At 51.7% G+C, this 25,056-nt stretch overlaps 1 protein-coding gene across 4 annotated transcripts; it reads right to left on the minus strand.

Annotated features, from left to right (window-relative positions):
• Positions 1–5,168: 5,168 nt before the first annotated feature.
• SLC9A5 (solute carrier family 9 member A5) lies at positions 5,169–25,045 on the minus strand. Of its 4 annotated transcripts, XM_074370597.1 has the most exons (16): positions 23,423–25,045; positions 20,403–20,705; positions 18,732–18,895; positions 18,465–18,543; positions 17,998–18,175; positions 17,201–17,421; positions 16,782–16,984; positions 16,466–16,555; positions 16,304–16,374; positions 15,432–15,561; positions 14,864–14,952; positions 14,578–14,704; positions 10,561–10,731; positions 9,974–10,043; positions 9,184–9,318; positions 5,169–6,569 (listed from the first exon to the last, which is right to left on the minus strand). In XM_074370597.1, exons 1-16 carry the CDS (start codon positions 23,613–23,615, stop codon positions 6,097–6,099), a joined length of 2,697 nt encoding a protein of 898 aa, XP_074226698.1. In that variant the 5' UTR covers positions 23,616–25,045; the 3' UTR covers positions 5,169–6,096. The 4 variants fall into 4 exon arrangements, with proteins under 4 accessions (XP_074226698.1, XP_074226699.1, XP_074226697.1 ...); XM_074370598.1 differs by lacking the exons at positions 9,184–9,318; positions 9,974–10,043; positions 10,561–10,731 and having other exon boundaries at positions 6,210–6,569; XM_074370596.1 differs by lacking the exons at positions 5,169–6,569; positions 9,184–9,318; positions 9,974–10,043; positions 10,561–10,731 and having other exon boundaries at positions 12,762–14,704; positions 16,782–17,634.
• Positions 25,046–25,056: the final 11 nt, after the last annotated feature.

The raw sequence follows: 25,056 nt of genomic DNA on the forward strand, positions 1-25,056 counted from the left end.
GTCCGCCCCACACTCGGACGCTCATCAGCCGCCATGCTGGGCGGGCCTGCGCGGGTGGGACGCTCACGGCGTGGGCGGGGCGCCTCCTCGTGCTCTTGCTCAAGCAGGCCCAGCCTGGCCCTGGCCTCGAGCAGGGGTTTCACGCACCCGCTCTCTTTCCCGCCCGCCCGCCAGCCCGCCAGCTATGCTCATGCACCCAGGACGCGCCGAGGGCAATCGCTAACCTGGCAGTCCGCACAACCAGAGTCCTCGAATGTACCACAGCGCCGCCTCGACGGCGGGTACGGCACGCCGCTTGGCGTCGACGGGCACCGCCTCCTGACCGCAGGGGCGGGAACGAGAGTTGCAGAGGACGCCGCGCTGCCCCCTGGGGGCCGGAGGACGGAGCCACAGCCCACCCTGCCAGGCGGGACGGCAGCCGCCAGGGCCAGGGGGGAAAGCGCAGAAGCGCGGGCCCTCGGAGCACCTCTGCCCGCCGCCCCCTCACCCCACCTTGGGCCTGGACGGCTTGGCTTCACCCCTGCCCTCAGGCCCAGCTGACTGACTCGGCTTCTCGGTCCGCCGGCAGGGGAAGCGACCACCTTGCCACCTCGCCCGCTCTCCAGGCGTGCCAAGCACGCCGGAAGCGCTTCTCGGTTGGGGAAGGCGGCGTAAGCGCGCAAGGGTGAGTGAGCGTGGGGGTCCGCCTTGGGGTGGAGGAAGGGCTTGAGGGGGAGCATGGAGGGGCTTCTGTTCTTGAATACTCACAGGATAGGGTATCCCTGTCCTAGCCTCCCTCAGCAAAACAAAGAGCACTCATTCCTCTCAGTCGGGAGAAGAAAAGTGTTGGCCCAGGGTCCCAGGGCCTCCTAGAAAGACTCCCTAAGCCCAGACCAGCTACTTGGGACTACTAGGGGCCAGAAGGGGTATCTTCATGGAGGGTAGGAGAGCGGGGCCCTTCCACTACAGCTCCCATCTTCCTTTCGGTCCTCAGTCCCAGAAACCAAGAAATAGGTTGTATGATCCCATGATGGGATGTGGGGATTGCTGTTTGGGATAGAGGAAAGGAGGGGGGCAGGGAGGCCCCTGGGGTGGGAGGTGACCCGACCTAGCAGAATCTACCAATCCACCAAACCTAGACCCTCCACTGCCTTGCATTCCTGGCCTTTCTTTCACATACATCCCCTCCTCACAAAGTCCAGCCAAAGGGGCTGAGACTGAGGTCAGGGTTCCTGAGCCAGAGAGCCAGGCTTGCTCTTCTACTTACCTGCTGGGTGAGCTCCAGCAACTCAGTCCTCTTTGATCCTCCTCTTACTCACCTGTAAAAAAAGAAAGCCATTCCTTTCTCCTGGGATTGCCAGCAGGAGGACAAAGGAAGATCTTATATGTCAAAGGTCCACTTGCTGCCAGCACTTGGGCTGTGTTCATGCTCTACCCCTCATTTCGCTTGGACAGTTGACCTGTGAGATCCCTCCCAGCTCCAAGATGTGAAGTCCCATTGGGGCATGTGGACCTGACTCACACTCCCCAGTTTGTGGGAAGGTTGTAAGAAGGTAGGCTGTGTGGCCAGAAAAGACACTGTGCCCCTAAACACACTCAGGCCCTTGGTTCCTTGTGGGGAGGAGGCAGTGTGTGTAGTAGCTTCCCTGGTTCTAAGACAGGCACTTCCTTCATGAGCCAAGGGAGGCTGCCAGAGGAGGGAACCTGGGCATCAGAAGCAACAGCGGTTGCCTCCTCCCCACCATCCCAGCTGCTACATCAGCACCAAGTCCGGATTCTCAGGGTAGCTACCCAGGAGCCTTCTTCATGAGCTGATCTTGCTGTGAGAGAGGAGCCTTGGAGTGGTCCTGCTCCATCCACAAGCCCCTGCAAGCCCTCTCATCCCACCCTCCTCTAGCTTTACTGAGCATCAGGACCAATCTTGGCTCCCTCCCCAACTGTCCCAGAGCCACCCCACTGAGTCATTGCCTTCCATTCCCTCCCTCCCCTTCTGCTGCTCTCTGTCTGCCCGCCCCCCACCAGCCCCCTCCCTCTGTGAGTCCTAAGAGTTGGTTGGATCTGCTGGCAGGCACATGCATCCCTCCAGTGCCAGAGGCAAATAAGAGGCTTGAGGCAAATAAGAGGCTTACGCCACAGGCCATTGCTGACCCCAACACCCTTGGGCACGGGCAGACAGACAGATTGAGGGGCAGGGGCAGGGGCAGGGGCAGGGCCAGGCCTTGGTTTATTCACTCCACGTAGAATGTGCATTATAAGCTTCATGAAAACATGAAGCTGTTGTTCACTTCTGTGCTTTATACCACCTAGCACAAGTCCTGGAATAAATGTTGGGGGTGCCGGAGACTGGTTGCATTACCCCTGCCCCACTGAGGCTCCCCATTCATGAGCCAGATGTAAACCAGTCACAAGTGGAGACAGATTCAGAGGCTCAGTCCTAAAGGGACACAGAAGAGGCAGAGAGCTGTGGGAAATACGGCCCCAGAATGGCAAAGATACAGATAAAAATGGGGGCAGACTGAGGCCTAGTGGCGAGCACTAAGGGCTGGGCCTAGAGCCAGCCTGGGCCGCTGACCGCAGCAGGCTCTGTGGGCTGAGCTTGCAAGACTGAACAGTGACTCATGGGCCTGTCTCTGTGGTTCTCTTGGCAGCAAAATCTACTCACAGCAGCCTTTTCCACTGAGATCATGAAATAGGGATGGGCCTCACTCTTCTGCTCCTTCCCCAACTTTTCCTCAGCCTCCCATTTACATGAATCAATCAAAAATGAAATGGGAGCTCTGTGCCTTAACAGGCCTAGTGATAAGAGATCCACAGTCATTGCCCTCACTCCACCCCAAACCTGGCGTGCCCTCTTCATTACTGCCCAAGACAGTGAGGGTGATAGGTACCTCAAACTTTCCAGGCCCCTCTCACCTCTGTCCTAAATAAACTGCAAATTCCTTAGTGTGGCATTCAATGCCATCCAGAGGCATCACAGCCATCCTGTCCAGCTCCCAGTTGGGCCTGGAAACCTCATCTTGTCTCAGACTGTCTCCTGTACGTGGAATGCCCATGCTCATCTCTCCAGGTCAAAAATCCTTCCTGCTTCAGGGCCAAGATGCAGGTCAGGCGGCACTGGAGGCCATTACTTCCATCTTGCCTGGTTAGGTAGTAACTTGCTTGCTTTCCTGCATCCCAGATGCCTGCCTCCCCTCCCAGCTATGTTCACCTGCTTTCTTCCCCCAGTCTGCTCATCTCTGACCAAGCCTACCTGCCTGGCAGTCCCCCTGTTCTTAGGTACCCAGCTCCAGGCCCAGGAGCCCCTCTGCACCCTCCCCTACACCATCAGTTGCCTGATTGTGTGGATTTTATTTCTAACCCTGTCTAATCTAGTAGTTTTTGAAGGATGTGGTCTTTGGGTCACCTCCCTTCAGAGAGTTGGTTAAGATTACAGATTTCTGGGCCCCCATAGACCTGGTGAGTCAGAACCTTAGGCGTAGGCCCAGGAATCTGTATGTTTGACAGGCTCCCCGGTGATTTTGACACTGAGTTCTAAGAATGGCTGCCTGCCTCTCTAGCACCAGCCTCTACCTGGGCTCTGTACTTAAGTTCTTCTCTGGGCTGCTGGAGGAGCCTCCCAACAGGTCTTTGATCTCTAGGCTTTCTTCCTACCAATCCTTCCTCCGTGGGGGTTTTCACCCATCCTCCACCTGGCACCAGCTACATTTGAGCTCCCTAACACACATCACTGCCCACACTCTCTGGGTCACAGTTCTCCCAAGCCAGCTCTCTGCCACCCCCAAAACTCATCAGGGTGACCCACCCAAGCCTTTGTGTCCCTGGGTGGTCTCTCCCCAGCACATCGCCCACTGCTCCTTGCTTTTCATCATGTGTGCTCCAGGCGTCCTTTATTCGTGCTGCTCTTTCTACCTGGAATGCACCCACACAACTTCAGCTGTGTTGTCAGAGCTCTTACACACACACATACACACTCCTCCCAAAGCCCTCCCAGATCTCCTCAAAGCCCCACAATACTTTCCATCCTCTTTGCCTTGTAATATAAGACCAGTGATGATAAAAGTGTATGATCCCTTACCATGGGCCAGGCTCTATACTAGGTTCTTCTCATTTTATCATATAATTCTGACCGCAGCCTTAAGAAATAAGTATGATTATTACCTCATTTTAAAGATAAAGACCCTGGGGCTCAAAGAGAGTATGTAACATACCTAAGATAACATAGCCAGTGAGTGACAGGTGGGACTTCTAGGTCTTATCACTGCCAACCATAAGCAACGTAAGGGAAAAGCCTAAGTCACTCTTTCTTCACATCTTCCTGATGCATAACATAGAAGAAGTGTTTGTTGACTAAATTTGTAACCTTTGCAGTGTGTTGAGTCCTTCAGATCTATAAGGACAGAAAACTGGCTGGTAATTACCTTGGGCAAGGCAGGGGGTGAGGCATGACTGCTGATGGGTACAGGATTTCTTTGGGGGATGATGAAAATGTTCTAAACTTAAATTGTGGTGAGGGTTGCATAACTCAGTGAATATATTAAAAACCACTGAACTGTGTATTTTAAGTGGATAAATTTTATGGTACGTATGTTATGCTTCAATGGATAGGTATGTTTTTAAAAATCCTCCAGCACAATGGGAATTGAATCTGAGTCAGCTGTTATTAGGGATTTCTATCCCTAGATGTTTCTGGACCCCACGCCACCCAATTTGTATCGGAAACACTCAAGGTAACCAGCACCCTTGAGATTGTCCTCCTATCTGCCATGTGCAGACACTTCTGTTCATATGCCCTACACCTGTCTCCAGGTGTTTAATGAAGGCTTATCCTGTCCCAGTGTGTGGTGGTTGCATCTTTGGACACCTTGGCACCTGACCTCTGAGATGTCTTTCCCTGTAGGCCTTCCCCGTCTTGTGGATCCCCAGCTCTGTGACCCTGTGCAATACAACAATCCCCTGGACTGCCACTGCAGGCCTCCTGTAAGGTGACAAATTGGGAAGGTATGGGAGAGGAGGGAGGGAGGGCCACACGGCCTCATAGCCCTTCCCAGGACGCCTGCCCCTGCTCCATTGTCTCTCCCAGAATCCCTGGGGCAGACAGTTGGAAGTTTCCATCTCCTTCACCAGATGCCCCTGTTGCCCCCTACTCCCACCCCTAGAACCCCCAGACACATGGACACAGGACACACATCCATTGGAGAAATGTTTAATGTGTCTTACGTTCAAGGTACAAAAATACAAGACAGGTGCTAACCTCAGGAAAGTCACTTGCCTCCCAGTCAGCCCCCAGAGCAATGGAGCAGTGGCCCTGGGATACCTGGCTCCTTTCCTGTTTGGGAAATAACAAGATGATAATGTGGGAGCCCAGAGGCTACCATCTACCCTCCTGAGAAAACTCAGACCCAAGATTCTGAAAGGTCCAGACTTGGACACAGAGCAGCAGATCCCAGAGTGACCCCAGCTGAGAAGCAGCCCTGATCTGAAGCTTGGCCCAGCCCTGTGGCCTTAGTCCTGGAAAAGAGGAACAGTTGCCTCAATTACTGGCAGCAAAGGGAAGGAGATAAAGCAAGAAGTAGAGACAGATTCCCAGTGCCCTAAACAAATTGGCTATGGGTAGCTGACCCAACAGGGCAGCATAGCCCATGGTTCAGGCCTCCTGCACCTCCCACCCCAGTCCCTCTGAGAACCAGCCCCTCACTGGTCCAGTGCCATGGAGCCTTACCGCCAGGGCACTGTCCTTGAGCTGGTGCTGGGGAATGGGTGGAGGGCAGGAAAGGCCAGCAGCAGCTGAGGAATGATGCCCTTGCTTTGGGGGTAGGAACAACTGCCTAGAGTGACCCCAAGAGGACCCACTGGGGAAGAGGCATCAGCTACCCACATCTCAGGGGCTAGGCCCTAGAAGCTCTGGACTGGGTCTTTTGCCAGGGTAAGGGCATTACTGAAAGGGAAGGTGGCAGGAGTTGGGAGCAGAGAGAATGGTGAAAAGGGTCCCTGTGAGGACCAGCCCCAAGGGAGCCCAGTTGCTACTTCAGTCCAGGCCCCCCATGTCAGGCTGAGTGGGCTCCTCTGCCCATTATGCAGGGAACACTTCCTATGGGGGCTCCTCCCTGGGTCCCTGGGCTACAGCCGGCTGCCTCTATTGAGCTGGATGCACCAATGGGAATTGGCCGTGCCTGGGCTAAGGTGAGTGTGGTCCCCATGCCCCATGAGGGGCTGCAGCTCCTGTCGCTGGGGGATGTCAGCGCTGCTTTCGCTGCGAGAGCGGCCAGCCTTGGCTAGGCTCGGGGGAAAGGCAAAGCTAAGGCGTGGATCAGAAGGCAGGTTGAGAGGGGCTTGGGGCTCTTCAGCAGCCACTGGGCAGGGAGGCAGGCGGGTCATAGTGGGGGCCTGGGTACAGGGCGGGGATGCCAGGCTCTCCAGGGATGAGATACTCTGGTTCCAGCCTGTCTGCATGTCCACGGGTACAATCTTGGTGGTTTCTGAGGACACGTAGACTGCCAGGTCCCCCTGCCCACTCTTCCAGGGTAGCTCCTTCTCTGCACAGGTTGGGGAGGGGGGGATGACACGTGGGCTTGGGCACACCTCAAGGCTCCCTGGAGACAGAGTACACATGCACTCATATCAACTCAATGGAATCCTTCTTAAGGATAAGCATGCTTTCATAAATAAGTTCATTCCACAGTTGCCATATTGCATCCATTTGTGCAGTCATTTGATGCATGCTTGCCAAGGGGAAGCACCACAGCTGGTTTTGCTCCCTGTTGGGTCCCTAGCACCTAGCACCTAGCACAGCAGTTGCTCAACAAATACCCATTGAACAAATGAAAATAAAGCAAGAGAAAGCAGGAGCAAGGCAGCAAAAAACCCAACCACGATCAGCCCTCACCCAACTTGCAGTGCCCGTCTTAAACCACATCCTGCCAAGCCCCATCCCAGGGTGAGACAGCAGCAGGGTGAAGATTTCGAGTCTTGGCCACTGGGCTTCTTGCCTGAGCTCCCTTTGGTGAGACAGAGCTCAGGAGAGTGAGCTCACACGAACCTAACAGGCTAAAGCTGTGCTGTGAAGGGGATGCCAACGCACAGGGACTGTGAGCCAAGAATCCTAGGACTGCTGGCAGCCAGGATGGAAGGCTCGACCGCTGCATTACAGGAAGTCTGAGGTTCTGAAAGAGGAAACCTGGGAAAGAGCAGCTCTCCAAAGTCAAGCTCCATGCCTTGCATATAATAGGTGTTTAGTATGTCTCTGCTCGTTGATAAAGTCCCAAGCAATCCAATAAACTTGACTGAGTACATTATGAAACCTATTGATGCTGTGATTGAGAGTAAAACCACCTCTTGAAAGACCTGGAATACTGTTTTAAATATTAACAAGAACAACAACAACAACAAAAACTTCAGTGTTCACCTTTAGAGGATGCTAAGGAACTAACTTACTGACCTAAAAACTGATAAATAAAAGGAAAAATTCAAGCATTTATCCATTCTTTCCTGTGTAAAGTGTACCTCAAAGTAATTAAGCAATTGATGAGTTTTTTTATAGCATTCCTGCTAATAAATTCAGATAAAAAAAATAGATGTATAAAATCACCATTTTGCAACCCCTAATGAAATGTTGGATCTGGCTGTGATCACCAGTGACTGCTAACACCATCTGATGAAAAGCTGACAGGCAACTTGATAACAGATGGATCAGGCTAACAACAGCTGAAGCCAACAGTCAATGTCAGCCTCACGAAAAGACAACCAGATGGTGTGTGCTTCCTGATGTGGTGCAATAGGAAGTAAAACATTACCACCTATCAAGTGTGCCTACCAAAAAATTTAAACTGAAACCTGATCTAGATTTAGTAACTGGCTTAAGGGAAATATAAGGGACAGTGAAACACGTTAAATGACACTTTGGGGATGCAATCAGCAAAATGCAGACAAGGAAAGACTGGGACAAATAACCAGGTTATTTCAGTAAATACAGTGCAAGGAAGAAAAAGTAGATGGGGGACCTGTAAATCAGGGTCTTTCAAATGACACTATTGACAGGTTGGAACAGATACTTTGTTGTGGGGGGCTGCCCTGTGCATTGTAGGATGTTCAGCAGCATCCCTGGCCTCTACCCATTCACTGCAAATGTACCTCTCTAGTTGAGAAAACAAAATATCTCCAGACATTGCCAGTGTCTCCTGGGGGGCCGGAATCACTCCACCACCACCCCCTTGAGAATCACTGCTATAGGTTAAAAGACACTTTTATCAACAGAATGCCCTGTGTGGGCCTTGTCTGGATTTTTATTTGAACAAAACTACTATAAATAAAATATTAAGACAATCAGGGAAATTTGAACACTGACCAGATATCTGATAACAAAGATTTTTAGATATGATAATGGTACTCTGGTTATATTTTTTTAAGAAGACTCTTTAGCTTTTAAAGATACATGCTTAAGTATTTCTTGATAAAGTGATATGATATTTGAGATTTGCTTCAAAGAAACACAATGAAGAGAGGGGCATAGTGAGGGTATAGATGAAGTAAGATTGATTAGGAGTAGGTAATTATTGAAGCTGGGTAGTGGATAGATGGCAGTGTATTTTACTATTCTGTCTCTTGTATATTTTTAAATTTTGTATAATGAAATATTTTTTAAAAGACACTTCAGGGTGATTAAGCCAACTAGCAGTGATAGTCAGCATTATGAGTGGGTTATGTCTCCACATATGGGAACATACATGTTTTTTATCCACAGTAATGCCATTTGAATGAATTTAGACTCCTTCCCCAGGTCAAGCTGCCACCCTCACCAGGGGCTCTACTTGAAGGCTGGCGTGCTGAGCATGGGTCACAACAGAGATAGATGTTAGGCTTGCTTGTCACCTCGAGTTTTTCACCAGAGTGTAAAGGGTGGTGGCACGGCAGTGAAAAGGCTCTGGAATCACATAGGTCAGGTTCAAATTCTGTTTCTGCTATGTGATGCTGGACAGGCCCCAAGTCCCTTTTCAAGCTCAGTTTCCCCATCTTGGTTGTCATGAGGGTTGATCAGATGATGTATGTCAGGTGTCTGACATAAAGGATATGCTCAGGAAATACTGCTTGAATACATGAGCAAACAGGAAAAGGGACTGTCTGGAGTAGAGGCCATTAGTGAAAAGGGAGGAAGCTAACTGCACAGCTCCAGCTTGCTCCAGAAGGAGGTGGGCAGGAGGAAGCCATTACCTGAGACCTTGCCCTCTTGGAGAACCTCGCTGGTGGCCCGAGCCACAAAGATGATTCCCTCGTCGTCCTCCTTCTCTGTCTCCGAACTGTCGCTCTCCTCCTCCTCCTCAGACTCCACGGTTAAGATCACAGCAGCTGGACAGGGACGAGAGCTGAGAGGGGGTGGCCAGCCCAGTAGCTGCCTCTTGGTACTGCACAACCCCAGGCCAGACCCTGTCCACCCAGGCAGAGTCCACAGTTGTCCAAAGCACGTGCTTTGTCCTAAAGCTATCTCAGCACTGGCCTATGGGGTTGGGAGCTTGAGCAGAAAGGGATGTGGGGCTGCAGAGCCAAAGGAGGCAACAAGGAAAGCCAGGCCCTCAGAGGAAGCCATAAGGGAAATAAATCACTTTCCAGCTCCCTTCTCAGCCCCAGATCCCATCACCAGCTGGAAGGCCCATCAGTGTGCAGCTTGTCCAAATTCCTGGTTTTAAAGACAGGGACGCTGGGACCTAGCATCCACCCATCCCTTAAGGCCCAGACCAGGCTGCCCCTTTATGGCACCCTCTCCAAGTTCTCAGGGCCTGTAACCTGTAGTTAGCTATCAGACTCCTCCAGTCACAAATGTCTTATAACTGTTAAGAACATGTCCAGCTTTGAAGTCAAGTGTACCCATTTAATCCCTGAGGGGAAGAGCCCCAGCTCATGGCACTGAATGCCATACAGAGGAGGTCCTTCAGGCTTCTGGTGATGGGCCTCTGCCCTTTTCCTCCCCGTTCCATTCTCTGCCCTACCCCCACTCCATGCTTGCCTGTGTCCTGGAAGCCCAGGTCTCGAGGAGGTTTCCCATTTGTAGCCTCAGTGTTAGCCACACCATCCTTCTGAGGACCAAGAAAAAAACTCTAAGCCTCTGGTCCAGGCTCCAAACCCCAACCCTCTCATCTGGTAGGGTCAACAGGAAGACAGATCTTCCTGACACAGCAGGGAAGGGAATCTGTGTCAATCCCAGTGGTTCTACCATCCCTTGATCCCTCAGGCAAGTCTGATGTGTTCCAACAAAGTCTCTCAGTACATCAGCCTGGGCTGAATAAGGAGCTCATGGGAGTCCCCCCAACAAGGGATCTGCCTTTCTCTTGCTCAGTTCACCCCTGGTAGGTGGTCTTGCTGCCTCCCAGCAGGTGACTGCATGGTCAGAAGCCTGATCTCCCTCTGAAGGCCTTACCTTCCCCTTCTGGGGCTCCAGGAAGATGCAAAAGGGAACCCAAACTGCTGCAGCCCCCAAGTCCCTGAGAATTATCCATTAGGGGAACCCGCAGGCTGGATTCCAACACTTGGGAGCTCAAAACTGTGTGTCGTCAGCCTCCAGCCACAAACGGGAGTCCCAGAGAAAGCACATGCCTTTTTGTGGCTGGCCTTGCGGGGTCGTGGCTTGCTCTTGGTGAAGCAGATGTTGTGCTTGGTGGACTTAAAGGACTCCAGCCGCCGCTTCATGTTCTGCTGGAAAACCTCCTTGTCCTGGCGCTCCTGCGCATCGTCCGAGATGAAGTGGCGGCTGCAGCTGGCTTTGTACTGCCAATGACAGCCCCGCCCTGCCATAAGGCTGGGTGCCCTGGCCTCCCACAGGAACCCCAGACCACAGCCCCATGTCCACCATAGGCCTTTCCAGAACTAGCCATGGATTACACAAAACAAATAGTACAATAGGGACCCAGCAAGACTCCATTCTCAGTTCACTGGGGAGAAACTTTCCTTTATGTCAGAACTTAGTCCCCAAATTTGACTTTCCTTATCCCCTACTGCCCGCTCCCAGTTCTCTCTGATATGAAGTGACAAGACACAGGGTCCCCTGTGGGGCTATTATGAGACCAAGGAGGGCATTATGAGACCAAGGAGGGCATTTCCTTCTTTGCACCTCTGTTTATCTGAGCCTGGCCCATTTGCCTCCTTTTAGCTACACAGGACTCTGTCCAGGTGGAACTCTCAAGCTAGCCATTTCAGCAACCACCACCCTGACTCCTCGGGCTGCACTTTAAACTTCCATGACTATCTCTCCTGACACCCTGGGCCCTCTTGGTCCAACAACTACCTGTGCCCAATTCAGGACCATCCCATCACCTGCTACTTCCAACTCTTTCTCATAAAGATCAAGCCCACTACACACTCACCTAGACTGTCTCTGCCTCTGCCCTTGGCTGCTTAGCAACCTTTTCATTACCTAATGGTAATCCCCCAAAGTACTGCCCGCATGTTCCAAATCATCTTGTTCTGCCTCACATCCCCAATCTGGTCCCTTTCCTTTACCTCATATTTTCTGCTTCCCTGAACCAGATCTAAGCATTCCCTTCAAGTCTCTTCCCATCTGCTCTCTATACGCTCACCAGAGGTGCCGCTCTCTCCTGGTGCAGGGGCCCAGCTCCTTCGCAAGGCCCCTCACTCCCTAACCCCAGTCTCCTCTTTGCTCAGCTCACTCCTTCCTGCCTCCATCAATTCCCTGCGCCTTCCTCCCTCCTGTTCCTCCACTCTCCTCTACTTCAATCCCTCCCTCACCACTGGCCCCTTCCCTCTGCTTTTAAGCATGCTCCTGTCCTTACCTCCTTGAAGAAGGCCTTTCCGTTGACACCATTGCCACCCTTTTGCTGCCAAACTTTTACACTTAACGTTCTGATGCTTTCCCTAATACTTATTACTTCCTTAAGTATCAGAAATACAACTCCAGGGTCCGCAACTCTTCGGTGCTGCCTTCTCCCTGGTCATCAGTACCAGGGTCTCTGGTTAGGCGCTGGCCTGACCTCTGTGCAGCATCCAACCCTCCTTCCACACCAGGCCTCCAAGACACCATCTGCTTCTGCCCCTCCGAGGGCTCTTCTCTGTCCTTCGCTGGCTCCCCTTCCTTTACTTCCATGTGCATTCCTCAGTATTGCTATTGCCTTCCCCCGCCCCAAATGCTCTCCCCAGTGAATGTATCCACTCTCTCAGTGTCAGCTAGCCCAGTGATATATCTCTGGTTCCCAAACACCAGCCATCAGACTAGCTGCATTTGAATTCCTGTGGGGACTCAATGAGAGCAGATTCCTCGCCCCATTCCACAGTACAGAATCTCCAGGAGGCCAAGCCAGGAATATGTATTCTAGCAAGCTCCCCAGAAAATTCCAGGTGATTCCAAAGGTGAGGAAACCTCTAATATAGATTGCTTCCAAATCTTTATCTCCAGCCCTTATCTGTCTCTTAAACTATAATCTTAGGTTTCTAACTATATACTAGACACTTCTGTCTCTCTCTAATGATATTTCTGTGAAGAACATGAGGAATTATGGATTGTGTTCTGGCATAACTAAGTGGATTCAGAACTGGTTGAGCAACCATACCCCAAAAATGCTTGATCCATGTCAGTCTGGAGGAAAGTCTTTAGTAGCATGCCACAGGTCTCTGTCCTCAGCTCTATCCTGTTCAACAGTTCTGTGTTGATTTGGATGAATACAAAGTTAACAGGCTTAGCAGAGTTTTACATGATGTGAATCTGAGGAGATATTTGGTGGCAGACATGGGATCTAAACGATGGAATGATGGGCTAAATCAAATAAGATGACATTTAACAGGGATAGGCACAATCTTATTCCAGTTGTTTTTTTTTTAATTGACTATACAAGAACTGGTCGGGCTGAACCCACTGACCAATGTTATACACACATATCCACAGACATCCAATCATTCTGTACTTCCTGATGTGATACAATAAGAAATACATGGTACACCTATCGAATATTATGTTCCTGAATCCAACCAGGTCTTTAGATTTAACTACCAGGAAATACAGGGTATAGAGGGACATGTTAACCACTACCCCAGAATACAATCAGCAAAATCTATAAAATGGGAAATTCTTTGAGACAAAGTATCCAGTTTCTTCAATAAATAAGAAGAGGGGAAAAAAAGGAAGAAGAAACTACTGTAGATTTTTTTTAAAATAAAGAGACATATTTACTAAATGCAAAGTGTGGACTTTATTTGGATCCTGATTTGAACAAACCAGCTGGAAAAAGATAATTATTGAACACTGGCTGGACATTTGAAGTGAGAGAATTAGTGTTATTTGTTGTAAGTGATAATGGTACTATGGTTTTGGTTTGTTTGTTTTAAGAATTCTTGCAACTTAAGAGATACATATGGAAATATCTAGGGAATATACGGTATCTGGAGTTTGCTTTAGGATAATAAAATGTAGATGGGGTGTGGTGGGGGAATAGAATGTAACACATTTGACCATGCATTGGTATTTTTTGGAGCTGAGTGATGGTTAAATGAGAGTTATTTTATTCTCTCTAGTTTTGTGAATGACTGAAATTTTCCATAAGAGAAAAAGTAAACAAAACCAAAAAACAACAAAAACCCCAACAGGTTGGATGAGACATGGTTTCACAGTCATTAACTGAGGAAGACACGGGGTTTGCCTGATTGTAAGGACAATGTGGGGCTTCAAGGTGGTGAGCTAGACCTGGAGGGACTCTGGGCTGTGGAAGAGCATGGCAAGTTCCAGAACTAGGAAGGTGAGACAGCCCCTCTGCCCTGCCCTGGCCAACCACAGCCGGAGCAGCAGCTTCCATTCTGGGCCTTATTTCTAATGACCAAAGAAGACATACCAGGGACAGGAGCTTCTGGCCTGAGGGCAAGAAAGCCTGTGTGGAAGAGAGCTGTTTTGACACCTTTGAAGACTTACTCTGCAGAGCTGCAGAGGGTCAGATAAGGACCAGTGGGAGCAAATTAAAAAGACCAATTCTGTCTCAGCAGTAGAAACAGCCTTGACTGTTAAGGCGGCCCGGAATAGGAACAGCTGGCTTCTCATTTCAGAAAGGTTCAAGGTAATGGCATGCTGCCCCCTTGTGGGGTTGCAACAGATTCCCTCCTGGATGGGCTGAGCCTTTCCAACCCCACAGCTTCATGACCTCCATTGGACTAACTGACATTACCTACAGCAGATGTCTGCCTCCCCCAAGTCAGGCTGGTCCCAGAGGCTTCCTCAGCACTCCTGCTTCTCTCTGTGACCCCATCGAGCCCTGTGTACTCTATCTCCTACTCTCTCCTTCCCGGCCAATCATGCAGTCGTTTGTGCTCCTCTCCCTTCCAACCACCCAGCTCTAATCCACAGTGTTTCACTCCAGGTTCCCAAGTGCCACTCCCAGCCTCTCAACTCATCCTCTCCAATTTGATCTGCACTCTGCTACCAGAGAAGACATCCTCAAACAGCTAAACCTTTCTCCAAAAAAGCTAAAGGTTATTACAAACAAGATGAAGCCCACACTCTTCAGTTGGGCATCCATAGCTCTCCACAAGCTGGTGCCAGCTGCCTCTTGAGCCTTCAGTCATGGCCTTCCCAGACCACGCTCCCCCTCAGAACTCTTATGTCCTGCCTGCTCTCACCCTGCGGCGAGGTTTGTAGAGGCCTCCACAGAGCAGATGGTGCATCACAGCATCCTCACGGTCGCGGCCACTACGTACTGTGTCAATCACCTGCAGATCTAGACACGCTCCGCTGCCGCTTTCCCTCCTGCAGGAAGCAGGGAACACATGCTGGGGAGGGGTCAGGAGGCCCAGGCCAGGGGAAGGGCAGAAGCAAAGGTACTCACAAATTTTCCCCAGAAGGGATTCAGAGAGAAGGCTCAATAGAGAAGAGCTTGAGAAAGGGGAAGAGGGCTCAAGGACTTACAGCAGGTTGGTGACAGAGGTCTCTGCCACAGAATTGCGGCTGGGCATAGAGGGCAGAGTGAGCCGGGTGGAGGACAAGACGTGGCCTCCCTGCAGGGGCCAAGACAAAGGTCAGATGCAGTCAGGTGGAGGGTGGCCCAGACAGTCAGAGGGTAATAAAAAGAATAACAATGGTTAACACACTTTGCTCTTTTGATGTCCCAGGTACTGTGCTAGGCACTTGATATACTGAATCTATAAACTGTGACATAGGTACCCTTATTCCTGCTTTCTTACAGTGAAGAAACTGAGGCTCAGAGAAGATGAGTGACTTACCCAACGCCACAAGCCTGTGAGTGATAAGAATTGAACCACATCTGCTGACTCCAAAGTCCAGCTGTTTCCCACCTTTCTGGACTGCCTGCCAGACTCTGAACATCAGCATCAGGCCAGGCTGGTTCTTGCAGCTGGCACTTCACAAGACCATGGCGTCTGCTGGGAATTCCCAGCTCCCCACTCGGACCTGCCTGCTTGTTGCCCCTTCCTGCCCTGACAGTCACCTGCCCACCCACCACTGGCTGCTGGCCCACCTGGTCCACGAAGCTGATGGCATCCCGGATGTTGAGTCTGTAGTACACGTCCCAGATCTGGTCCCGGATGCGGTAGGCTGACCGCCGCATCAACAGCTGACTCAGGTACTTCTTGTCAAACTGCTCCCACCTACAGAGGATGCCAGGCCCGGTCCTGAGTACCATCCCCAAGGCCTGGCCAGCTAGCCCTTCTCAGATGTGGCAGAGGCACTGGCAGTGCCAGCCTATGTCTCTTGGCATGGACATGAGTCAGGGAGAATTTCAAAGCTAGTCTCTGCCCTTATGGAATTCCCAGTGTTGTGGGAAACCCTGACATTAGTGAAGTTATTACATATAACTGTAAAATTATAATTATAACAAGAACTGCAATGGATAATTGTAGAGTATGATAGGGATTTATCCTAGTCAGGGAGGCCTCCCGAAAGACTTGATGCCTGTGGTAAGATCTGAAGGATGAACAGAGGTTAAGTAGGTGAGATGGAGGCGAGAAAACGTTCAAGTAGAAAGAACATGTGTAAAGGTCCTGGTTGCTAGGGCAGCGGGGTCCTGGTGGGTCCTGAGTTTTTAGAACAGGGTTCATGTCATTAGCAGGCAGATAATCAGAGACACAGCTGAGTAAAGTGCAGCTGGAGTCCAGCAGATGCTAGACCATGCAGGCCAGGGCTGGGCAGGCCTCCCTTGGGAGCCATGTCTTAGCCTGAGAGGACTGGGACTGGGACGTCAGTACTGCCAGTACTGCCTGAAGGGCTTCAGGAAGAGGTCACCCAGCCTGAGCCTGGCTGTCTCCCTTCTCAGAAGTGTGGCACATGCCCCATGCTGCCCTAGCTGGTGGGGCTGCTGCTGCTGAAGGAGCCTCGGGGCAGCTCCCTCACCTGTCCCTCCAGTAGTGATAGCCATGGTGCCCCACAACGTCCTCCACTGCAGCCAGAATGTGGTCAAAAGTCTAGAAGGGGGTGGGTAGGGGGACCGCATCAGGACTCTGCTCATAATAGGAGAAGGGAGAGAGGGACAGGTGGAGGGATGGGGTTACCCACGTGCTCATGCAGTTCCTGGTTCAGGGTGGGTTTGTAATGCTCGCTCCTCTTCACCTTCAGCCACTTGACCAGTGGCTTGATGGTCAGGCCCTACAGACAGGCAACCAGTGAGCCCTCTCCTGTCCAGTTCCCTGCCGCCTTTCTTCTCCCCATAATTAGGCTTCAGCTTGTCTTTCCCCACCTCACTGCACTCAAGGTCCAGGAAGTCAGGCCTCTGCATCTCCCAATAGGAAGAGGAGCCCCTCTCCCAGAGGCGCCAAGCCTCCCCCAGGGCCTGCCAGACCCTCTCCCCATCCAGCTTTGTGGGTGCTCCCACCTGCACGATGACTGTGAAGAAGACCACCACAATAGTGGTGGCCACAAAATAGTCCTTGGCAGGGACTTTGGTCCTGTCCAGGAGGATGACGAGAGCGAAGGCCACAGCCCCCCGCAGGCCCCCATAGGACATCACCACCTGGTCAATCTTGTCCAAAGGGACCAGCCGGAACTGATTCAGCACCCACGTCTGCATGACTACGCCTATAGCAGGAAGGAGGCCAGTGGGAGCAGGGCTTTGGGAGCAGAGGGCACTGGGAGTGGGCAGCACCAAGTATCTGGGCTGAAGTCTCATGGGGCTGGGAGGGGTGAGCAACAAGAGGAGGCTTAGGAATTGATAAGGATGGGGACTCAGATTGGGAGGTGAGCTGGGAGGATGGGCAGGAAGGAGGCTGAGAAAGCAGAACATGCCAGCAATACCCAGGGCTCGGAAGAACAGGATGAAGAAGAGGGTGCCCAGCACCAGCCCAGAGTCCCAGGCCCACTTAGAAGAGTCCACAGCTGAGATGCCAAGCAGCATGAAGATGATGGTCTCAGCACAGCTGGCTAGGGTCTTCATTGTGTACTTGACAGCAGTGCGGGACTTATGGGAGATGTTGGCTTCCACATACTTCTTACAGCCCAGGCCACACACAGTCACCCTGGGAGAGGAATGGAGAGTCAGGGCAAGTAAGGAGGGTCGCAGGAAGCACAGCCTCTGGGATTTGAGCATGCACAGGAGAGGGTGTTGCCCATCACAGGATGTCACATTCTCAGAGCTGAAGCCCAGGGAGGCATGGAGACTGTCCAAGGATAGGAAGTAGTGGTCCTGGGATAAAAGAGTCCGAATCTCCAGGCTTCCCACTCGGTGCCTCCTGGAGGGGAAGACGGGAGAAACATACTCTGACTAGCACACTGTCTGAGGCACCTTTTGGAGTTCTGTGACCACCAGAGCCAGTGACATCAGGCCTTGAAGTCCACTTCTAGCTCAGCCCAAACCCAGAAAGCATTTCAGACAGAGGAAGATTGGGTTCTGGGGTGCCCAGGACAGGTCTAGAGGCAGGCCCTAGAAAGTTACCTGAGGTTTAGTTTCTCCCCAGGGAAGTTTGAAGCTTCCACTGCCACAAAGGTTCAGGGAAACCTATGAACTCCTCAGGGTCCTGCTTCTGTCCATGTGAGGGGCAACCATCTCCAGTGCCCCCTCCCAGCTGCCTGTCTGCAAGGGGCCCAGGACTCACGCAAGAATGGCGGAGAGCGAGGCCATTTCAGCAGTGAGGTAGGCTGCGTAGGCGAGGAGGAAGACCAGCAGCGGCTCGATGATGCGGACCCGCTTGGTGAAGCGTGTGGTCAGGGCCAGGAGGAAGGCAAAGACTAAGCCCACGGCTGCCCCGCCCAGACTGACCACAAACAAGGAGGCTGGGGGAGGAGTGGGTTGTCAGCATGACCCCTGAGCCAGACCCTACCCGGCCTGACAAGACTGCTGCCTGGCAGGGAGTGGAGGATGATGCCCACTGCACTCCCCAGGGGTCAGGATCCCGGGAAAGCCCTCCTTCTCAGGTTCTCAGGGCCCTATTTCTCCATAGGGAAGGGAAGGGAGTGAGGCAACCCCAAGCAGCGTCCTCTGTCTTGACATGGTGGGGGCAGGGGCTCAGCAACCCAGGGGAGGCAGACCTCCAGTGCCCTCCAGAAGAGGGGAGATACTGACCGACTCCCTTCAGGTAATCAGTGGCCTGCACATTGGCAGAGCCCATCTCCACGAAGGAGTTGCAGACCTTGTACAGCACCTGAGTGAGAAGAGGAGCATCATGAGTAAGGGGGGAAGGCAGCAATGGGGACTGCTGGGAGAGGGGGAAAGTGGAGACCATATTTCTTCCCCAGGGGGCCCAGGGAAGGGGCTGAGCCTGCTCAGATACCCAACTGGTCAGAGCACAGCGGCCTGGGGTCAGGGAATGGCAGCCGGCTGAACACTCACCACGGTGACCGCATCATTAAGCAGAGACTCGCCAAAGACGATAATAAAGAGAGTCTCATTGACATGCACCTCCTCGAAGACAGCCAGCACCGCCACAGGGTCCACTGCTGAGATGAGGCTCCCGAACAGCAGGAAATCCAGCAAGCCAGCCTGCACTCTAGGGGCTTTTGAGGGACAGATTGGGGACAGCAAATGGTGAGGTACTGAGTCACCTACAGCATTTTCTGTGACAAGCCCAGACTCCACCCACACTGTTAAATCAAGGATACTCAGAGAGGACTTGGGAAGGTGAAGAGAGCATCAGCCTGCAGGTCAGGAGACTTGAGCCTAAGGCCTGGCTTTGCCACTTACTAGCTCTGTGGTGTTGGTGCTGTCATTGCCGCATGACTTCTCGTAGGCCTCCTCATCTGCCTACCTCACAAGATTGCTGCAAAAATTAATCCAGGAGATGGCTAAGAAAGCCATGAAACCTGGAAAACTAAGGTGGCACTGACAATAAAAACTGCAGCAACAGTAGTAATAACCACCAGCAGGTGGAAATTGGCTGTTGACTTGCTTTATGGAGGAGAACAAAAGCAAATGCTTTCTCCCACACCTGTGGTTCTCAGCCTAAGGGATGTGACACACAAGTCTCAGCAGGAGGGGGAGGGGCTCTCCACCTATGAGGGCTGAATATAGTATGAAAAGCACCCACTACAGTTGGGACTTGAACATGTCATGTAATCTCTGTGAACCTCAGTTTCCTCATGTATATACTGGGGATAATAACAGTGTCTACCTCAGAAAGTTCTTTATTTAGCCAGTGCCTAATACATAGTAAGCACTGAATAGATATTACCTATTATTAGGATTACTATTATTATGGTCTGATGTCCTCCCTTCCCTTTCTGCCCCAAAGAGTTCGCTCACACATTAGGAAAACCAGGTTAGAGTCCCCAAGTGGAAGTTGCAGACCTCCCCTTGCACCTTGGGAAAAAGTCTAAATTATCGGCATTCAGGGTTGAATAGATCTTGGGGCTAGGAAATGAGGAAGAAGGGAGCAGGACAGGGCAGCCCGAAAGCAAAGAGCCTCAGTAAAACAGACCTCTCCTGCTAACCTTGAACCTGATGTCAAATGAGTTTAAGAGCTTCTATTTCCTCATTCATTAAATGGGACAAATTATACCCTAACAGGGTTGCTATGAAGAGTCAATGGGTTGAGTAAAGAGAGAACACCCAATGTAGTATCTTGCATCCTGTGGATGTATAATATGTATTTATTAAAAATAATAATAAAAACAGAAAACCATCTTGACATGGCCTGGGCAGAGCCCTCACAGAAATGATGAGCTGTGCCTCAGGGGAGCCAGACTGGCAAGTGGCAGTGTGGTAGTAGAGGGCAGGAGGCAGCTGAATAGTAATGCAGGCCTCCCAGCCTTGGCAGCCCACACACAGCTGGGAACCAGGCCTATTCAGCTGTCATCTGCAGAAGCCCAGACTCAACTAGCAAGAACCTAAATGAAGGCTGAAGGCCCATCTGGAGCGCTGCCTCACTCCTGGTGGGAGGGACCTGAGATGGAGCTCTCAGGGCATGGCTCTTGTCAACACGGGCTCTTCAGAGCTGGATAAGGGAGCTGAGTGATGAGTCTGACAAAGCCTCCCTCTGCCAGTCCAGGTCTTAGGGTCACTCACCCACAAGTCCAGCCTGCTGCAGGCCCCAGAGGGCAGTGCCTGTTGTGAAGGTATTCCAGAGTGTGCCCACCACAGCATAGGTGAGGATGGCGCCCAGGTTGTCAAAGAACAGCCGGCTAGGCATGAAATAGCCTGAGTCGAGCACGATAGGAGGCAGCAAGAAGAGGAAGAAGGTGCCTGGCTCCAGCTGGTACTCAGCTTTCTTGGCCACAGCCAAAACAATGCCCCCAAGCACCAGTCCGAGCAAAATCAGCAGGCAGCTCTCAGGGACCAGAGACGTCACCTTCCGAGACAAGTGAAACACTATAATGCAAGAGGGCAGGAGGTATCAGCTTATAGGACGGACACGGGGACACACACACACATACACACACTGGCCTAATACCTCCCAGTCTTAGAAGGTTATTCAAGGTGTGGACCCCTGCAGGACACTAGAATCTCCAACCTCCAGCACTACAAACCCTCCACTGCAGCCAAGGTTGTCTGTTTCTTAGTGTTCTGCCATGGCAATCTAGGCCTTTGCTTATTTTTTCCACTTCCGCAAATGCCTTCTACTCTCATCCTCAAGAGACCTCACCTTTCTCTGATCTCCCTTATCCACAGCCATTATTTGAACCTCAGCAAGTACCTGGTATGTTTTTATGCATAACATAGCTATAAAAATCAGAGCCTCTGGAGTCAGGCTGCCTAGGTTCAAAGCCCAGCTCCTCCATTTACTAGTTCTGTGACCTTGGAGCAAATAACTTCACCTCTTTGACTTTCAGTTTTCACATCAGTAAAATGGGGATAAAAACAGTAATCTCATAGGATTGTTGTGAAGTTTAAGAAGGACAATCTACTCAGAAGCACTTAGCCCAGTGCTTTATAGTAAGCAGTCAATAAATGTTAGCTATTATTATATTATTGTGTCCTACCTCCCTAGCTAGACCATAATGCATATTATAGGAGCACTGTAGACCTCATAGCCCAGTGTGCTTTTCATTATATTGGCTCACTAAGGATACAGTAGTTTAAAAAGCATCAGGTTTAACAGTCAGAAGATTTCCGGTTCTCCTTCTGGCTCCTTTGCTTCCTAATTGTGTGATCTCAGGCAAATTATTTAATGTACCTGAACTTCAATTTCTTCTCCTGTATTATGGGAAAAATACCCCTCACCAGGGTGAGAATAAAATGATGTAGTGTGAATGTGCCTAGCAGAATGTCACACACATAGTAGGATCTCAGCAAATGTTAATTCAGTATGACTCTGGGGGAAAATAATAACAGATCTGTGCATAGAAAAGGAGATATGAAATGGTTTTCTAGCACTATTGCCACTCCTACCTTTGCCCCCTAACATAAACTCTTAGCTTTCCCTGAGGCCCTAAGACCAGAGTGAGCACCTCTCCCCAAACAATCCTTGGAGTAGTGGGTAGTGGGGGAAGCCTCAATATTAGGCTGTGAGAGACCCAGTGCCAAGAGGGTGCCCTTTGGAAGCTGTACCCAAATGCCTGGCACATGGTGGGATCTACATAAATATTTGTTGAATAAAAGAAGAAAAAAAAATCTAGCAGTGAAGCTGGAGGAAAGTATCTCTGAACACTCTACATATCTTCTCCCCCATCCCAATGATTTTTTTTTTTTGATAAGAAAAGACTCTTCTACATCCATAGGAGCTGTCATCCAAGTTAGAAAAAGCACTATGATTTATGGGGGAAACTACAAATCATTGCTTTAAAGCCTAAACAAGACAGGAACTCTCCAACTCACAGACTTCTCAGCAAACCCAATTCTTAGCTCCCAAATCTGAGGTTCCTCTCACTTTGCTCTTATTGCTATCAGGCCCTAAGATGAGCTCAGTCATAGCTCTCCCCACACTCATCGTCCCCATCTCCTCACCTTTAGGGACCCTTTTCCATCCTTATCACCAGAGCATGCATCAGCCCCAACACTGCAATCCAAACCCTTCACAAAAGCCTGTTCTCTGACAGAACCAGTCTTCCTGAAAACATTTCAAGCCCCATTTGCCATTATTAATGGGCTGCCACAGCAGAATGGAGAGTTCCTCTTCCTGCCCAACACCCCGTCCCCCCAGCTGTGTCCCTGGAAGAAGTGGGGGGCAAATTCTAGGCTAAGTGATTCCTACATGAAGACTGTATTGGTGAGACGAGTACAGGCTGTGCCAGCATAGATGGAGAGTGAGTGGCAATGCTCAGCTATAATTAGTCACCCCCACAGCAGAGCCTGCACAACAGGGAGAGGGAGGAGGGTCTCTGGTGGGAGGAGGGACCACTGGCTGCTCAGAAATGGGGAAGAAGGGGCAGAGGCAAGGAAAAGCAATTCTATTCAAGGAAAGGAGTCTGAAGCACAACCTTCAATATTGTGCAGATTAAAGGAGGTTGGATGTACGAAAGCATCTAGTGCAGACAGCACATATTAAGGCCCCAATAAATGGAAGTTTCTTATACCTTGAAATGGGAAGGAGGTAGACCTGAATTGGGGTGGGGGGCACAGCTATATACAAGAAGAGGACATCTTTAGAGGGGCAGAGGGGAACTTTAGAGGAAAAGTGGTAGTTTAGTATCCCAAGAGAATGGACACTTGGACATGGTCTCCAAGAAAGGCTACTTCCTCAGGACCAGGATGCCTGGGTTTACCAGAGAACACCATGCTCTCAATGGCTGCACACGTCTTCACTGCTGACAGGGGCTTTTAGGAGCCTGGGGAATGGTGGAGGAGAGGGCAGATCAAAGGGCTTACTGCAAGGAGAAGAGGGGAGAGAAAGGGCAAAGGAGTCTAGGGATGGGTCTGGCAGAGCTGGGGCAGCGCTTCGAGAAGGCAAATCTTCAGGGCTTCCATACGAGAAGGGGAGAAGGGAGATCCACAGTAGGCGGCGCAGGAACAGTGTAAGAGCCCGGATTTGTGGAATCCGCACCTAAGTCAGAGCACTCTGCAAAAAGACGGCCCGGATCTAGGGACTAGAGGCTGGGGGCAGGTCCGCTGGCGGTCGCCGGCCCTGGCGCACGCACACACGCACTCACCGATTTTGGCCAGGCTGGCCACCAGGATCCACAGGGCTACCAGGTAGGGCGCCTCCACCTCGTGCCACTGCCAGCGGAAGAGCGCCAACCCTGGGGGAGGCTCACCCGGCGACCCCGGCTCCCGGGTGGGCTCTTCGGTCGTTCCCGCCCCCGCCAGGGGCAGCCAGAGCAGCGGCAGTGCGGCGCGCAGCATCCTGCCGCCTGCCTAGCCGCCCTCCCGGCACCGCACGGCCGCCGGCTCGGCGTCGCCGCCGCCGCCGCCGCCTACCGCCGCCCCCGCGTCACGGGCACGTGGGGTCCGCTACCCCCAATCCCGGCTCCGATACCCCTAAACTAGATCCGGACTCCGAGACCCTGCCCCGGGCGTCTATAGTCTGGACGCCCGGTCCTCCGCTCTAAACCAGTCTCGGCTCTGGAAATTCCCGAGTGCAGCCTTCCCCCAAGTCCTGCAACCTATTCTTTCAAGTCCGCTCCCCCAGACCTTCCCCGACTGGGATTCAGAGATGTGAGCGGCCACAGTCCTCCAGGGGCACCAATGCGTCCCACCCGCCAGAGGTAGCAGTCAGCCGCGGGAATGTCGGGGGTCCGGGGGGCGGAGTCCAGCAGGGAGGGGCGCGGCCCCGCCACCGCAAATGCAGCGGGCAACCAGGAGCTGGCCCCGGCGCTGCCGGGAGCAGACTGCAGGGGGCAGTGCGCCGCCGCCCTCCGCGAGGCACTCTGGAGCCTGAGACCCCACTACGGGTCCCAGCTTAAACCAGAGCTGCGCACGCGCATTGAGCCCTTTTAGAAAGCCGTGAGACAACTGTCCCTATCGTCCCCAGAAACCGCAAGGCCCAGCTCATTGCAGGCTGAGGTGGCTGTTCCTCTTCATCTACCGAACCGAGGGGGCACCTGGCCTCCCTTTCCCTTAAACTATAGTGAAGTCTTTTCACCTTTTCCATGAGACTCAATGAAAGGAATGTTTCTTCTTCCCTAAACCGTGGTAACCCCAGCAAATCGATTCCCTTCAAATTAAGACGGATCCTCCCAACTTTTTCCCCAAACCTGAGGGGGCATTTGGTTTATCTCTCCCCAAACTGGGGAGGACCGTTTCCACTTTTCATTGAAGCTGAGGGGCAACCCACCCCAGTTCTTCCCCAAAACTGCAGTTAACATTTTCTACCTCCTCCTTCAAACTGAGTTATCCCATCCTTTTCCCAGAATGAGGAACACCCGCCTCTCTTCCTCTAACTAGAGGTAAATGATCCCACTTCTTCAAGTTAAATGTAATATGTTTTTACTTCCTGCTCCAAACTGAAAGGGACCCATCTCCCTCCTTTCCCCAAAAGAGGGAAACCTATCCACTTCATCCACTCAAGGAATCAGGACATTCTCGTCCTAAACTAAGGGGGACCTGGCTGGCCACTATCTGAAGAAACTTAACACCCTGCCTTGCCCTAACAATCCCTCAGGAGAGCGCAGCCTAATCGCCCCCAAACACGAAGAAAGCCTCCCCGCCCTCTGCGCGTTCTCGAAGCAGGGGCGCGAGCTCGGGTTTTCCCGCCCGAGTAGCCAGTGAACTAACGGGATCACCATCACGCCCTCTGAGTGGCTGGCGGTAAGCTCAGCCACCGGTAGTGGTTACCCCCCACCCT

Source organism: Camelus bactrianus, chromosome 9, assembly GCF_048773025.1.
Source record: "Camelus bactrianus isolate YW-2024 breed Bactrian camel chromosome 9, ASM4877302v1, whole genome shotgun sequence".
Lineage (NCBI taxonomy): Eukaryota > Metazoa > Chordata > Mammalia > Artiodactyla > Camelidae > Camelus > Camelus bactrianus.

Coding starts and splice junctions, on each gene's coding strand:
- SLC9A5 (XM_074370597.1), bottom strand. CDS start 23,615: ATGCTGCGCGCCGCACTGCCGCTGCTCTGGCTGCCCCTGGCGGGGGCG. Junction 10,732..14,577: donor TCTACAAACCTCGCCGCAGG/GTGAGAGCAGGC, acceptor TGTCATTGGCAG/TACAAAGCCAGCTGCAGCCG. Junction 6,570..9,183: donor CCAAGAGGGCAAGGTCTCAG/GTAATGGCTTCC, acceptor CTCTGTCTCCAG/GGAGCCTTGAGGTGTGCCCA.